This window comes from Cervus elaphus, chromosome 11 (assembly GCF_910594005.1).
Source record: "Cervus elaphus chromosome 11, mCerEla1.1, whole genome shotgun sequence".
In the NCBI taxonomy this organism is placed as follows: Eukaryota; Metazoa; Chordata; class Mammalia; order Artiodactyla; family Cervidae; genus Cervus; species Cervus elaphus.
The window spans coordinates 86,913,522-86,931,378 of NC_057825.1; the positions used below are offsets into that span (position 1 = coordinate 86,913,522).

Here is a 17,857-nt window from a genome sequence, read left to right on the forward strand (position 1 = left end):
CAAAATTGTTCTCAAGAAAAGAAGAGAAAAAATAGTAATTGAAGTAAGGCCACTCTTTTACAAAACAGACACATTTTCTTGAAGTCAGCATGGGAGTCATCAGATATTAATACACAAGAGCCTCCTATCATTTAAACAGGGCACGAGGTTTCCTCTCATGGCCTGCCTGTGGGGACTCAAAAGGTCCTCTCCAAGAAGGATTACTTAGTGAAAAGAATCAGTCTTTCAGAAATCCATACTTCTGACCTCATGTTCTTCTTTGCAAGCAATAATGTAATTCATTCTTTGGCATCTTGGAAAAGGAGTGACATGCCCAAAGCTTGGTGAGACAAAGACAAAAGCTACTTGTGAACAATTGTGCAAATATTATAACAAATGGAAAGTGAGTGAGTGAGTAGGTGGCTAGGAAGAGACCACAGCCGAAAGGAAGAAAGGGGTCGTAGAGAAGGAACTCTATCAAGACAAAGTAAGAAAGAAAAATTTAATCCAGGATCTCCATCCCTGAGAAAGAAACAGCCTAATGTTAAGATTCTTCAGAAAGCTTACAGTTCCTAATTTCAACCTATACCCATAATTAGGCATTTATACAAATCCCAACCTAAATAAATATTTCTTCCCCCCAAATGAAGGGCCCAGCCAAATGCATTCACTTGGGAGACATCAGTGGAGCAAAATAAACCTTGAATGGTTAAATCTCCACTGAGTATTTAGAAAATCATGCTTTAATCCTATGAAAGGAGACATTGAAAATAGCGACAGAAATATAGCTCCTGTGCCATAAAAGAAAGACAGGATAATATTTATCTTTGGTTAAAAGGGATTGTTCCTGTGAATTAAGGGCACTTTTCCAGAGGAGCACAGTGACAGAGGCTGCCAACACTTCAGAGTATGAAAATGCAGCTCTTGGGAAAGTTGGCATGGAGGTTGTTATCCTTGGAAGAATAAATGTCCAGTTTCTTACTGAGATCCTTCTAAAAGATTTATGCTCCAGAAAAGTGAGGTGCTCGGCCAATTCAATGGGCTCCAGATGGTCGAACAGCAGACAGGCTTTTCCCTTCTTGGATACTTTTTTTCTCTGTGTGACTCTTCTCATCCAGTCATAGGAAGGACTAGGAAAGAAAAGCAAGTCTGGTCAATGTGCTGAAAGCCCATTTCACTCAATGGAAGTTATTAACCTACTGACTCTGTAACTCTTGGCCTGCTTCCAGGGGCTTGTGTGAAATACACGCCCTGTCCTTCGTGTTTGAAGAGAAACCCACTGACCCATTGCCAATAGAACATAAACTTCGAGTTGTTTCTCCAGACAGGGTTGGTTTGCATGGATCCATCCAGAATCTCTTACTTGGTCTTTCTTGTGAGCAGTAAGGTCTGAATCATGAGGGATTTTGTCAATATATAGTTGGGATAGAAACCACCAAAATCCATATGGTCAGCAACATGTGGATTATCTGAAAAGCTTGTTATAAAAACAGAGGCCTGGACCTCACTACCAGACATTCTGATTTACTAGGAATGAATAATCTGAATAATCTATTTTTTAACATCAACATTTATCAAATGCTTGATGTCCCAGGCACCACTATAATTACAGGTATTAACTCATTAAATCTTCACAACTCTATCAGGTAATACTATTATTACTCCCATTTTATAGATGAGAAAATATAGGCACAAAGAAGTTAAAAATTTATCCAAGCTCACATAGCTAGTAAGTAGAGCAGTTGGGCTGAATAATCTACGTTTTTAACAACACCCCTAATAATTCCAGAACCATTCACCATGGATCACTCTTGAAGAAGCATTTTAGGAAAGGAGACTAGAGTATGAATGCCTAGGACACACAAAAGTATATATATTTTCAATATGGATAATAATACTTACAACCCTAAAATATCTTTGTCTGTAAAGTTAGCTAGTAATATAAAATGCTAGCCTAATAGCACCAAGTTCCTAATTACTGAACTAATCAGTTCATGGCACAGCTATGGTCCACATTTGCACAGCCTCTGGCTGACAGGAGAAGCACCATGGTACAGAGCATCTCGAATTTGAATGAGCATATGAATCACTTGGGAACCTTATTAAAATGCAGTTTCCAATTCTGTAGCTTTAGGGTGGGGCATGAGATTCTATGTTTCTATTGAGCTCCCGCCCCCAGGTAATGCCAGAGATGCTGATCCACAGAACACAGTGGCAAGGGCATAGGAGACTAGATTCAGTAACCAAGTACTGAGCATCTCTTAGGTGTCAAATACTTTCACATATTATCTCATGTACTTCTTGGATGTTCATTATAACCCCATGAGAAAGGTACAATTTCTACTACACAAACACAGAAATTGAAGCTTGGAGAGATAAACTATGTCCAACAGGACTGTGCTCTTTGCAACAAAGCTTTCCTCAAGGAAGCACACCTTGGTTCTGAACAGGTATGGATGGAGGTCAAGTGGGATCATCACTACTCCCTCCCCCAAAGAGCAGACTCATCATATTTGAAAGAAGCTTGCACCATTCTTACATGCTGGATATATCAATGAGGCTGGTGTGTTTCTCATATCCCAGTTGACTAGCTACTTCCCGGAATTCCTCAGTCATACGGATCAAACCGAGGTCCAAATTAAACTCTGCAGGAAATTTCACAATCCAGTACCTGAAAGACATCAAGTATTTTTGACAACCAGAAGATTTCAGGCTAGATCTCTATGGAAACTATGGTGTCATTCCATAGATTACATTTAACAATGCTTTAAGACCATACCTCAAATTAGCAATGTCTTATCCCCCATCTACCGTGTTGAGTCTTACCCTTCCCTGCTTCAACCAAGGACCCAAGTCCACCACACCTACTTTGAGAGTCTCTTTCTCTCTAGAACCACAGCTGAGAAGAAACCCCTCTCCCAACTCATGGCAAGCAGGTGGGAATGTGTACAGTGAGGGAGCAGAAAAAAATGAATACACTCTTTCTCAGAACTGCTTTCATCCCTTAATCACATCGACCTCTGCTTGATAGTCCAAAAGAAAAATGAATTCTATGCCCCCAGCAACAGAGGAGAGCCAATTTTAATAAAATCAATAAAGGGAGGACTTGAGTCCATTTTATTGTCAGATTAGGTCTGTAGTTTGGGGAAAAGAAAACTGTCAATAATTCCAGAACCAGAAACAAGACAATTAAATTTGTAAGTACCTCATGAAGTAGCAGATCTTTAACCGAAATTCATCACAGCTTTCTCCACTGGCATTTCGATAGGTACAGTAGTTAAGGAAAAAAATCCTTGCACATTGTTTCCTTTGCACAAATCTGTGGCTGTTTAATAAATTTAGATGAATTCCTAAGAAGAGGACTATACTATTAGGGTGACATGGATGTTCAAGTGGGGAGAAAAGTGGGCTCTGATGACATCAGCGCTAAATAACAAGCACCATGTATTGTTGCTCTGAGATGTATTTTTTTGGTGTGGAAGAGAAGCCACATATAAAATGAATTTTACCTTCCTGAGAACATACCAAATGGTGACTGTCAACTGTAATGACAAATAGACTACTAACTATAGATAATTTAAAATGAATAGTACATAGAAACACCATTTTAGCCAAGAAGATTTTATATATAGGATTAATGGTATATATAAGTACTCTAATCTCTTTAGTATTTGAAAATGTCATTTTGGGGTATATTAATATACACATCTTACAGTTATTTAGTCTCAAGTCTATTTATTCATACCTTTTAGCTAATATTTATTGAGTTCATGCTATATGCCAGGTACCATGGATATGCAGTGAGCAGGGAATCCAAAGGGAGGAAAATCTAGAGAAATGTGAATTCACAGGTGGTTTCACCTTTCATACAGTCTGTACTTTCAGATAGTAAGCTATACTGTGTCTAAATACCCCTTTCTATTTGTGTTTCATATGGCAGTGGACATACTGATGATAAAAATACTGTCTGTGGGCACACTTTTTGGACAGTGTTTAGACCCTAAGGAGGGAATGGGGCCAGACTAAAATAGTTCCCTCCATCCTTCTCTACGTACCACCTTTCAATAACAGGACCCATGGAACCCTTGGACCACAAGGTACTAAGGTATTGCTCATTTCCAGGAACCTCTGTTCAGGGAGAATGTCCCCTACTCGTCTCTAACACCCACTCCCTGCCTGAGGTTGGGTGGATTATTGATGATGGAGTGAGGAAGTAGAAAGTGGAGGACTTGAAAGAAGCAGATGGAAGCTCTGCTAGCCCTGACAACACTCCATGGCCCCACTGCCTCTCAGGCTGTCCCTGCCCTGAGAGGCTCCTCACTCATCTGCAGGACCCCTGGGCTTGATCAGGCAGAGACTATAGGAACCTACGTTAGCAATTATATAATAAAAGTTAGATCTCAGGGACTAAAACCTCCTTATCAGTATGTGACTATTTTGTAGCCATTTTTCAGTCATTTGTTTTTTAACCACCTTTTAGGATTGTACCATGCACAAAAGTGGTAGATGGCTAAAAGTCCTTATAGAATGGGGTTTATAACTATGGTTTTTTCCTTTGCCTTTATATCAGAAGAAAATCTAAAATTAATGTCAATCAAACAGATTATAATAAACATGCTAGAATGTTCCTTGTGTCTCACCAGCAAGGGATGATGTGAAAATTTAGGTCGTGTTTATGCCTGAGCCAGATCATATTATTCTGGCTGGCATTTCCATATGTCTAAACTGTATCCTCTAGGTCTACCATTCTGCCTTTCTAAAAGGAATAAAGTAACTCTTGAATGAGTGTTAAATATTCTTTCATTATGCTAACAGCAGAAATGTTTAAGACAAGTTAGAAACATTCAGGCTACAGCTTCTGTTTCATTTCATATCAAGTGGTTATTTTCAAGTAGAGCCAAAACATTCAGATGGATAATCAACTATTTGGTCAATCATCCAAATGTTTTGTCTAGACATCTATATATATTCACAAAACAGCTGGATAACTGACTGAAGACTGTTTATTCATCTTAATTTACTGGCTTTGGTTAGACACTTCATCTAAGTACAGAACTTGATTTATGATTGTAAAAATTACACAGTAGTTAGAAAGATATATGCAGAGAAGTTTTTCTGCCAATTCAGTGGAAGACAAATACCATCGGTGCATGAGTAGAACTATTCTTGGCAAATAACTATTATTCAGCTCTCCATTGTCATCTGTTAAAAAATAAAAGGAGATTAAGAGGTGAGGAGACAACAGCACATACTACTTTTCTCTTTTTCTAATATCAGTAGAGAAACATTAGTGTCAAAAAGTTCTTGTAGACCCAATCATCGTTTTCCTCCTACTTCTGGTATTTCCTTGCAAATTAAGTGGGTAGGTCTCATCCTTCCTCTGGTGTACAGTTGCCAAGTTTCACATATAAAAATATAGGAGATTTAGTTAAATTTGAATTAAGGCAAACCACAAAGAATTTTTTAGTATAAGTATGTCCCATGCCCTATTTATGACATACTTATACTAAAAATGTGTCTCATCTGCAATTCAGATTTAACTGATCATCCTGTATTTTATCTGGCAACCCTACTCTGTCTGGTTTAACTCTTCCTAAAACAATCATTCAACAAACAACTTCTTTGTGATTCTTTTTGTATAAGGAATAATCCAAAATGCTAGGGTAGTTAGACAACATGAAAAGCATATAGCTGTAAAGTCTACAACTTTGGAGGAGATATAAGACTTACAGACAAATATAGAATGTAGGAGATTGTGCTATTCACACGTGTCTAAGCCAAAGGACCAAGAAAGGATCATAGCAGCATACACCATGTCCATGAAAAAATCACAAAGGGCTATGGGTGAGTGGAGGAAGCAGTCAGCATTCCTGACAGGGCACTATAGGAATGATACTATGAAGATTTGAAATGACACCTTGAATAAGGTCTGAAGCAGAATTTCAATGGAGTATGATAAAGGCGTAAAGGTAGAAAGATGCAGGGAATGTTCCAGAAACATTACGTGAACAGTATGTCTGGGTATTAGCTGTGGACAGTAAAAGGAAGGAAATGCATGGGGCAGTGATACTGGGGAGACAGACTGGGGTTAATAAAAAGGGCCTCAAATAACAAGGTGCGTGAGTCCATGCTAAGTCACTTCTGTCGTGTCCAACTCTGTGCGACCCCATGGACTGTAGCCCGCCAGGCTCCTCTGTCCATGGGGTTCTCCAAGCAAGAATACTGGAGTGGGTTGCCATGCCCTCCTCCAGGGGATCTTCCCAACCCAGGGATTGAACCGGCAACTCTTAGGTCTCCGCACTGGCAGGTAGGTTCTTTACAATTAGCGCCACCTGGAAGTCCCAAATACCAACGTATGGAGATTGAATTCTGTTCCATGGCAACACTTGCAACTGAACTGGGAAAGGTAAGAGTAGCAAGATGTTCAAAAGGGAGAAAGGCTCGTACCAAACATCTCAATGCAAGTGCTCAGCAGCTCATCTAATGTTGCTGCTTTCCCAAGTCCACTGGACCCCATGTTTATGCAGCCGCCGTCAAAAAACTAGGGGCATTTTCAACGTCTTGCTGATCATCTCCATAATTATGCAAGTGGGTGATGCTTGTGCTTAGTGGTGGTCTCTGTCCTAAAGTCTCAGGGCTCTAAAAAACAAGAAGAAAAAATATCAGACTAGAGTTCTGCCAGACTAGTTAAAATACCTTTAACTAGGGTTAAAGCATGGCTTTCCTACCTGAAAAGATAATGACTGCTATTTACTCTGTATTTCTGTAAGAAAATTATCAAAGTGATAAGAGAGTGTGTGAATCACCATGATGGCAAAGTGCCTGCTAAACTATTCCTTGGCATGTATGATGCTCTGAGACCATGGGAATGTGTGTGTGTGTGTTAGTCACTCAGTCGTGTCCAACTCTTTGCAACCGCAAGGACTGTAGCCCACCAGGCTCCCTTGTCCATGAAATTCTCCAGGCAAGAATACTGGAGTGGGTTGCCATTTCCTTCTGCAGACCATGGGAATGTTCTCTATCAAATAACATCTTGTTTTTCAGTTGAAAGAATTCACAACATTTTGCAATTTCTTTATTTACTTAACTGATAAAGACATTCAGGAGCATATTACCATAAACATTCAGTTCAGTTCAGTTGCTCAGTCATGTCCGACTCTTTGAGACCCCATGAACTGCAGCACGCCAGGCCTCCCTGTCCATCACCAACTGCTAGAGTCTACCCAAACCCATGTCCATTGAGTTGGTGATGCCATCCAACCATCTCATCCTCTGTCGTCCCCTTCTTCTCCTGCCTTCAATCTTTCCCAGCATCAAGGTCTTTTCAAATGAGTCAGCTCTTCGCATCAGGTGGCCAAAGTATTGGAGTTTCAGCTTCAACATCAGTCCTTCCAATGAACACTCAAGGACTGACCTCCTTTAGGATGGACTGGTTGGATCTCCTTGCAGTCCAAGCGACTCCCAAGAGTCTTCTCCAACACCACAGTTCAAAAGCATCAATTCTTCGGCACTCAGCTTTCTTTATAGTCCAACTCTCACATCCATACATGACTACTGGAAAAACCATAGCCTTGACTAGATGGACCTTTGTTGACAAAGTAATGTCTCTGCTTTTTAATATGCTTTCTAGGTTGATCATAACTTTTCTTCCAAGGAGTAAGCATCTTTTAATTTCATGGCTGCAGTCACCATCTGCAGTGATTTTGGAGCCCAAAAAAATAGTCAGCCACTGTTTCCACTGTTTCCCCATCTATTTGCCATGAAGTGATGGGACAGGATGCCATGATCTTAGTTTTCTGAATGTTGAGAGCTTTAAGCCAACTTTTTCACTCTCCTCTTTCACTTTCACCCAGAGGCTCTTTAGTTCTTCTTCACTTTCTGCCATAAGGGTGGTGTCATCTGCATATCTGAGGTTATTGATATTTCTCCCGGCAATTTTGATTCCAGCTTGTGCTTCCTCCAGCCCAGTGTTTCTTGTGATGTACTCTACATATAAGTTAAATAAGCAGGGTGACAATATGCAGCCTTGACATACTCTTTTCCTATTTGGAACCAGTCTGTTTTCCATGTCCAGTTCTAACTGTTGCTTCCTGACCTGCCTACAGGTTTCTCAAGAGGCAGGTCAGGTGGTCTGGTATTCCCATCTCCTTCAGAATTTTCCACAGTTTATTTTGATCCACACAGTCAAAGGCTTTGGCATAGTCAATAAAGCAGAAATAGATGCTTTTATGGAACTCTCTTGCTTTTTCAATGATCCAGTGGATGTTGGCAATTTGATCTCTGGTTCCTCTGCCTTTTCTAAAACCAACTTGAACATCTGGAAGTTCATGGTTCATATATTGCTGATTACTTGGATTAATTGTATTACAAGTATATGAAAGTGAAGGTGGCTCAGTCGTGTCTGACGCTTTGTGACCCCATGGACTATAAAGTCCATGGAATTCTCCAGGCCAGAATACTGGAGTGGGTAGCCTTTCCCTTCTCCAGGGAATCTTTCCAACCCAGGGATCGAACCCAGGTCTCCTGCATTGCAGGTGGATTCTTTACCAGCTGAGCCACAGGGGAAGCCCAAGAATACTGGAGTGGGTAGCCTATCCCTTCTCCAGGGGATCTTCCCAACCCAGGAATCAAACTGGGGTCTCCTGCGTTGCAGGTGGATTCTTTACCAACTGAACTATCAGGGAAGCCCCTACAAGTATATATAGAGAGATAAACTTCAAAGTGCAAATATATTAATTAGGATTATCCTCAGTGATCATGTAAATGTTGAAAAACTGGTTAAAAAATATTATTTGCATAACTTTTCTAATAGTATTATTAATAGTATTAAAATATTAACAATAATCTATTGAACATCCACATTATGTACCAGGTACTATATCAGATGTTTTGCATATATTATCCAACTTGACCTTCACAGCAATACTGTAAGGTAGTGATTATTATTTCCAGTATAGACACAAGGTCATGGGATTCACAGAAATTTGGCAGTTGGTCTAAAGCCATACAATAATTAAGGCCTTGAATCAGAACTCTGTTATAAAATAGTTTTTGGTTTCCCTTTTCCCCTTTTATTGCTCTCCCAAGTGCAGACATCATGAGCTGTCATAATTTTGCCCCCTAATCTAGTGTGAAAAATAGCACTCCACACCATCTCAAAAAGAGGATATAAACCAGGTTATTTGTCACAGAGGTAGAAGGAAAACGTGGGCCTGAGAGCTGTCCATTTTATAGCAACGGCTTGGGGAAAGTGGGATTAGAAACAACCTCTCAGAGATGCTTATATCATAGTGTTTCTGTAGGAAACACACCATCATTTTATTTTACAGAGCAAGTCCTTGATGCCAGCTCCATACAAGGCTTAGAGAAATGGACACGTTATCATGATGTAAGACAGTTATCCACTTTGGACAGTTTAGTAGGTAAATGTGGCCATTTGGACTTCATCTCTCGAACTGTTTAAAGTCAATGTCTATTTTACTCTCAAAGTTTATTTATTCCTTGGTAGTCATGGAGCATCCGACAATTGCTAGGCACTATGCAAGGCATTGAGGCTGCTAACATGAGATCATCACCACATCCCTGCCTTCAGTGGGCCCATAGTCAACTTCAGAAGGTAAACACATGAATGAAGAGAAAAGAAAAAAAAAAAAAAAGCCTAAGGTCCACATGTGTGGCTGCATCAGTTCTATGATGCCACTGAAGACTGACGTCTGAATGAGTCTATTCACCAGCTAAATAAATCCAGTGGAAACACAGTCTTGTACTAAAGGTACCACTCTTAGAGCATCAAAAGAAGAATTATTTCACGTGTCATAAAAATAACAGAAACACTGGATCAATGCTGAGCCACTTGGATAGTCAAAGGGTTTGTGAAATGGGAATGTTAAAGTAGTGCAGAACCAACTCTTACATCTCTTAACAAAGTACTTATCAGTAAGACCCTTCCCAAACACCCTAATTTAACACAACACTCTCTCTCCATGCCCACCTCCCAAATGGCATGCCCTATCTCTCTTCCTGGATTTCTTTTTCTTCATAACATGTATCCCCATTTGAGATGCTATACATTTTACTTGTTCATCTGCATTTAAATCTTTCTAGCACTACATATGTAAGCTCAGTGAGTACAGGAATTTTTGTGTTAGTTCTCTGGTGTTTTCCCCAATTCCTAAGATTTTGCCTCTCAAAAAAAGAATTTGCTGAATTAATGAATGAGTGAATGGATGGATAAAAAAAGAGTAAAATAAAAATGATAAAAAGCTAGTCTTTAAACATGTATATATTTGGAAGAGTGGATACCATAAAATTTTAAGACGTTGTTTTCTAGTTTGTTTTAGTACTAAAAGCTACTAAACTGTAGCTAGTTTAGTAGCAGCTTTTAGTAAACATTACTGGAACAGAAGTTTTCTAGATTTTCTGCAGCTTTCTAGATATGATAGGATCTGCCTATACTCCATTGATAAGAAGTGGGTACCTCTTCCAGGACATTTCGGGGCAAAATTTTTCTGATTTTCTTAGTGCAAATTCTGTCAACCCCACGAAAAGTCAACATTGGACAATTGATAAGTTTGATTACCTTCTTGTATCAGTTCAGTTCAGTCACTCAGTCGTGTCCGACTCTTTGCAACCCCATGAACTGCAACACACCAGGCCTCCCTGTCCATCACCAACTGCCGGAGTCTACCCAAACCTATGTCCATTGAGTCAGTGATGCCATCCATTATCTCATCCTCTGTCGTCCCCTTCTCCTCCTGCCCTCAATAAACAGGCTTTTTTTTTTTTTTAATCTTGTTAATGCTTGCTAATGAAGAGTAAATGTATTACTTAGACCAAACAACCTAGATTAATTAAACTAATTCTGAGATCAAAACCAAAATTATTCAGCTAATCTGTCTGGGGAAGTTATTGACTTTTCCCAAAGGGTTAGAAGTAATCTGGCACCAAAGACCTGTCACCATATTTGGAGTTATATTTGTGATCTGCAAAGAATCAGTCCATGAGAGCCAGATGGACGAGGCTCCCCAGTTACAATCTGTTTCTGCAGTCAGTAGATGTATCTGTGTCCCTGTTTAGAATTCTATCACCTACATATGTACCTGAGATCTTATTTCATTTCTGTGGATATTATTGTGTCTACAACTGTTTTTTCAAAAGTACAGTTTCTTTATTGCAAAGGCAATATACATTCATCATTTAAAATTGGACAGTAATTAAAAAGGAAAGAAAAATCATTATCCACAATTCCATCATCCAAAGAATTCTTGTTAATACCATGGCATATTTCTTTTAGTTTTTCTCTCATAATTATTTTGGCAAGTTTCTTACATAATCTACAATAGTTTAAAGAAATACTTACCTATTGGTCTTACACAGATAGATATCCAGACATGAAAGAATATTAAGGGCAGTTTTCATCACTGGCAAATGTATTGAGGACGCAGTCTGTTGAACTGGTTTACCCAACACAAATAATAAGTACTTTGGAGAACCTGATAAAAGAACAGAAATAAATCCCCAGAGTTAAATAATAGGAGCCCCAAATAATCCATTGTGTTAAAGCATTTTCAAAATCCTTCAGTTATAAGTGGTTTTGAGATTTTTGTCTAAACATCACCCACAAAATTAATTAAAAAGACAATGCAGTTGAAGTAGTTATTTGGTGCCATGATATTTTTAAGATCAAATTGTTTTTTAAAAATAAAACAAAATAAATTCCAGCCAATTAAAAGCTATAAGTATGGAGGACTTCCCTGGTGGTCCAATGGTTAAGAATCCACCTTCCAATGCAGGGACATGGGTTCAACCCCTGGTCAAGGAACTAAGATTTCTCATGCCATGAGGCAACTAAGCCCATGAAGGAACTGGAAAGAAGCCCTCACAGCAATGAAGATCCAGCATGCTGCAACTAAGACCCCATGCAGCCCAAAAAACCTACAAGTGTGACAAAACCAAAATTTATACACAATGTAAAATATTATTTTAGTCCAAATATACATCTATGGGTAGATCACTCATTAAGAATTTCCAAACATTGACTATTGAATGTTAGTAAGTCTCTAAAACAGTTTGTTGTGGTGATCGTGAAACTATTCTAAATCACTCCTGAGAGTCTCAGTGAGAATGTCAATGTTATTTTAGTCCATGTTGTTTAGTCTTCTGATGGCTTTGGACTTGCTTTTGTGTTGATAGGTACTCTCTGGCTTCAGTGAAAATTATTGCTCCCCAGCATAAACATTTTTCACAAGTTTGAAAAGGACACAATAAGTCAAAATTTCCCCAGAGCTTGAATTCTTTCTAAGAGAGAAAGTCTCACTTCAAAAGAACAATAGACTTCTGTCGGGTGTGATTTCCAAAGGCCATGATGTCTTCACGCAGCAAAAGACTTTCATTAATGTGACTTGTGAAGACCCAAAAAATCCTTGTGAGGTGGCGTAGGGCAATAAGAATGATGCTCTCAATGCTAGAGATTGTGCAAAGGAGCCAACTCCATGCAACTATACATGGACAGATCTTAAGAGTCCCAGACTCTTGATTCAGAGCATTTAGTTTTCCAAAATTGTGTTTCAATATTAGATAGACAAATGGGGAGAGTTTTACTACTTTGAGTAAAATGTTGTTACCATTCTGAGTGAAATGCCATTGACGCTAATTACTAGACTGTTTGAGTTAGAAGGTAACATAAAAAGCACGCACCGTCAATCTTGCAAAAAACTGGGTGCTTGGGAAGGTGTCTCCCTTTGTACACAGTTCCTCTTCCCTTCCCATATTTAAAAGCATTGAAGTTGAGGACTTAAGGTGAAGTATTATAGGAGATCAATGTTTAGAAGTACAGGAAGAGAGATGTTAATCTAGAAAGAAGGAGAAGGAAATAGGAGGAAAAAATTCTGTGACACTAGGCATCCGGTAGTGGGGCAGGCGGCCTCGTCAGCAATGGAATCCCATTTCTGAAAGTGCTGAGGCCAAAGTAAGGTAATGACTGTCATAGACGTTGTCGACTAAACTCCCAGACAGTGTCTAGGAAACACGCCAGAATAACAGCAAAGGTTGGTTGCCTGTAGCTCTAGGATTGCAGAATTTATAAGGTGAAATATTACATCTAGTAAGTATTCAAGGAATAGTGTTGAAATTATATTGGCCATATTAGAACTCCCAAAGATAGTCTTTTTTTTTCATTTATTTTTATTAGTTGGAGGCTAATTACTTTACAATATTGTAGTGGTTTTTGTCATACATTGACATGAATCAGCCATGGATTTACATGTATTCCCTATCCTGATCCCCCCCCCACCTCCTTCTCTACCTGATCCCTCTGGGTCTTCCCAGTGCACCAGGCCGGAGCACTTATCTCAAGCATCCAACCTGGGCTTGTCTATAGCACTATCTCTGTTGCAAGAAAAGACAAATGAAATCTCTTGAAGATTCTTCCCTCCTAATGGCAGATATTGTCTAAACATATAAGTAACCATAAGTATGTTCCCACACTCATATGACCTTCATATGGAGACAAGGGGATTGCTCCAAAAGCCTAAATCCTTTGCTAAAATGAGGGGTAGTTATTACAAACTTTTACACTTTAAATTTTAACAACTAAGGTGTCACAGCGTTTGTAATTCTGGCAACACTCAAGCTTAATCTTCCTTTCTCTACAGAGACATGAAAGTTTAAAAGTTCTGTGATTATATTCACTGAGACTCCACAGTAGAATCAAGATTATTGAGTTCAATAAGAGAAATGACAAAAACTATGAAAGATAGTTAATTTATTTGACAAATGTTGTTAAGTAAGTGTTAAGTGTGAAAGTGTTAGTCGCTCAGTTGTGTCCAACTCTTTGCGACCCCATGGACTGTAAGCCCACCAGATTTCTCTGTCCATGGAATTCTCCAGGCAAGAATACTGGAGTGGATAGGGGATTCTCCAGGGGATCTTCTTGACCCAGGGTTTGAACCTGGGGCTCTTGCATTGCAGGCAGATTCTTTACCATCTGAGGCACCAAGTAAGTCATGACAAATATCGGGTTGGCTCAAAAGTTCATTTAGGTTTTTGTAAGATCGTATAGAAAAACCCAAATGAATTTTGTGGCTAACCCTATACTTATTGAGTATCTACTAGACACCAGATACCAAGCAAGGTACACTTGAGTGGCTGGTAGACAAAGTTGGAGACAAGCAAAGAGAAGGATAAATTGATGAACAAGACAAACGTAATTCTTGCTCTTATACTCCAGCAAAGAATTAAATAAGAAATTAAAGTATCCTGTGGAAGGGCTGAAGCACTAAGACAGTCTAGGAGTCAGAGGAGTTTTAGACAGGCCAAGTGTGGGTAGGATGATGGCAATTAAGAAAAGTTAAAAGATATTTAGAATGACTGATGTATTGAATGGGGCAAGAGATGAGCCTTATTATATTAAGCCTTATATATTAAGGAGTTTGGGCTTTATCTGAAAGTCAATGAGAATCCATTGTTTTAACGGTGAGTAGGAGAATGGTATGATCAAGTTTGGATTTTTTAAAAGATTCTTTCAGCTACAATATGGAGAAGAAATTAGTAAAAACCTACACTAATGACCAGTGCATAGTCAATTATAACTATCCATGCAAGAGATAATGGTTATCTAAACCAATGTGTGGCAGGGAAAATGGAGAGACGTGATTGGTCACAGAGCATATTTTGATGATAGATCCAACAAGATTTGCTGATCTGTTTGGCTATGGGGAATGAGTAGAAAGGAGGAATCAGGGATAATTTCCAGATTTCCAGCTAGACATTTGGTTGGGTTATGGGCCATTTCCCTAAGACTGAGAAACGAAGGAATGGGGGAAGGAGTTTCTGTTCATGGAGAGGGCAGCAAACAATGAATGCACTTTTGAACGTGTTGAGTTGGAGGTGTCTGAGACATATTAAGGGGAATGTTGAGTTAGCTTCTGGATATCTGTTACATGTTTAAGTGTTAAGCATCAGTAGAAAGGGAAATTTAAGGGGCAGGAGAAAAAGAACTTATATAACAAGGTCTCTGGGAAGACAAGAGTGATGGACTGTGCCCAGATGGAGGGATTTACCTTGGATAAAACAGAAGGTTGCCTCTTTCAATGTAAAGGCATGGAAGAGGAAAAAACAGGTATAGATACAGGCATATTTGTCCTTTTGATAGCAGGAAGTCAAGGAACTTCCTGTCTAGTGACTTCTATTTACTCTAAAAAAAGGAGACAAGGTCATCCGCTGGAAGGTCTGATGGAAGCAGATCTAAAGTTTACCCAGAGGAGAAAATAAACAAAAGATACTGTGTAAGATCAGAAGAAAGAAACCAGAAGTATTTGGATTATTTTCATCAAGAATAAAAGGCTGATTTTCTCTTGTTCTGGAGTTTGTTTTGAGAGGAAGTTTAGTGTTCCTTGTTCCTTGGGTGACATTACTTACTCATGTCAATACAAGAAGATCAAATATTGATCTTCTTCTGTATGGAGCAGGCAATTCTGGGTTTCTACTGTTATCATCTAGTCACATAAGTTTCTGTAAGTATGAACCTCAGAGCTAAAGCATGGTTGGCATTTTCTGGATGGTTTTCATATGAGGGCATGGGTCCCTGCTCCCGTCTCACCTAGCTTTGCTTACAACAGGGAAGAGGGAGACAGATACAATTGGAAAGGAAACTATAATAAAGAAATAATTTACCTACCACACTTTGACTTGCTCCAGGAAATTTCATCTGGCAACTTCAACCTCAGCCTCTCATTCCCATGTTCTCTACCTTTCTAATCAAGGTTTCTGTGTCTCAGACCCACCATGCACAATCCCCAATGGTTTCATTATCTGTTACCTTTTAAAAGGTCATATGTCACAAGACACATTACTGTTGCTAACTATTCAGATTTAGCATTCTTTGGTTATTTCTGTGTTGGTCTTCTTTTAATTTTCTTTTTCATTTCTTTCAACGTCAACTCTGAGTTCTTGGAACTTATCTTTCTACTTTATTTCCTTCAATCAGTTACTTTTCCTCAAGTGCTCTGTTAAAGTCTCAATGCCAGCAATGTCAGGGTTGACTCTATCACAAAGCAACTTAGAAAGTATGATAGTATGAACTTAGAAAATGAGCCTAGTGCTACTGGCAAAGTTAAAGCATTTTAAATGGGCCACAATGATGACCCACAGAAGAAAGTATCCCACATTTACAGACAGTGGATCAATATTTCCAAATTCTACTTAAGACTGGCCAGAAGCAATAGTCATGGATAATATTGAATCTCTCAAATATAAAAGCAATTTTTTTCATTTTTGACTTAGACAGGTTTATTTAGTGTCACAATGAGATTTTTATTTGTTTTGCTTGTTTATTTTTTTCCTACAAAGAGCTTTTACTAAATTAATGGAGCATTAATAATCAATGTTGTCCTGGATTTTAGAAAGCAAAATAATAATAACTTATACAAATACTAAGTTGGGGCATATAATGTGATAGACATAATGTTGGGGAAATTACCTATATTAGGTTAAACCTTATAACACCCTGAAAGCTAGGTATTATTATAACCATTTCATAGAGGAGGAAATTGAGGCCTAGAGAGGTGAAATTATTTGTCCATATCATATTACTAGTTAAATTGAGAGCTAAGTCCATCTGACTCCAAAATTTATATTCTTTTCACTATCCAGACAAATGTTAGCTGTTGCTAATGCTTGCCTATTAGATCAATTTTTAGGCATTATCTAGAACAAATGTTTACTGTTCCCTTTGCTTAGCCTCTAAGCATTCTATCACTGGCACCATTGTCTGAAAATGAATAACAATCATTATTACCACAAGCTTGACAATTTAGGGACTCACTGGTACCAAACACTGAACAGAAGTCGATAACCATCTCAGAGCTCATCTCACAAGCCCTCATAGCATTTTTTTGTAACAATTAAGTATTGGTTAAAAGGTTAACTGTATTTTATTTATTTTTTCTTGGTTAACAATATTTAATATTGACAACCAAACTAACATATTTGCAGCGATCTGACATGAGTTGAATGAGAAGTTAAAGTCTTGAAGAAGTTCTAGCAATAAATGCAGTGGAAGAGAACTCAAACCAGCGCTCTGTGACCGCCTAGAGGGGTGGGATGGGGTGGTAAGTGGGAGGGGGTATATGTATACCTATGGCTAATTCATGTTGATGTCTGTCAGAAATCAGCACAATATTGTAAAGCAATTATCCTTCAATTAAAAAATAAAAATTTTAAAAATGCAGTGAACTCTAAAGTCCAAACCAAGGGGGTATTTTCCTTGCATTTGGCTGTAAATGAACATGGAAGAGTATTAACATATACACATATTAGGCATTTTCAGTCAGATAGTTTCTAGATGGACACATTCACCCACACAGAAGGGTTATGGCAATCCCAGTATTCAAATTGTAAATATCCCCCAAATAAGACCCAGAAATAGGAGATGCTTAGCTCAGAAGTTAACACTTTAAACTTTGGGAAAATGGGGTTTTTTCTTTAAGGATCAATACTTTCTTCTCCTGAAGATGCCAAAAATATATTCATACCAATCCTGTCTGTGGCATTAGTACTTTGGAAAGACCTGGTTCCAAATGCCTTGAAATAAAGTAATATTCCCTTACCCTTTGATTGCTTATTTACCTTAGAGTGAGTGTATGATGATGATGATGGAGGAGAAGGAGGAAAAGGAAGTCATCTTTTTGAGTACTACAATCCAGTCACTGTGCTGAGCACTTTACCCAATGGATTCTGGAAGGCCAGACCCCACCACAGAAATCCAGCAATAAATAAAATGCAGCTAAAAAAAACAGTTGACTCTGGGAAAATGCCCTGATGCTGGGAAAGATTGAAGGCAAAAGGAGAAGAGGGCGACAGAGGATGAGATGGTTAGATG

The 17,857-nt window shown here is 38.7% G+C and overlaps 1 protein-coding gene across 8 annotated transcripts in view; it reads right to left on the bottom strand.

The window, feature by feature from the left end:
- The window catches only part of RASGRP3 (RAS guanyl releasing protein 3), a 110,391-nt gene that overhangs the window by 33,913 nt on the left and 58,621 nt on the right, over positions 1-17,857 (bottom strand). For all 8 annotated transcript variants that reach the window (XM_043918267.1, XM_043918260.1, XM_043918261.1 and 5 more), the window contains 6 exons: positions 11,339-11,471; positions 6,427-6,618; positions 5,079-5,181; positions 3,185-3,247; positions 2,519-2,650; positions 962-1,109 (listed from right to left, as the gene is read on the bottom strand). In XM_043918267.1, the coding sequence (XP_043774202.1) occupies positions 962-1,109; positions 2,519-2,650; positions 3,185-3,247; positions 5,079-5,181; positions 6,427-6,496 (516 nt within the window). In that variant the 5' untranslated portion in view covers positions 6,497-6,618; positions 11,339-11,471. The remainder of the gene's footprint in view (positions 1-961; positions 1,110-2,518; positions 2,651-3,184; positions 3,248-5,078; positions 5,182-6,426; positions 6,619-11,338; positions 11,472-17,857) is intronic.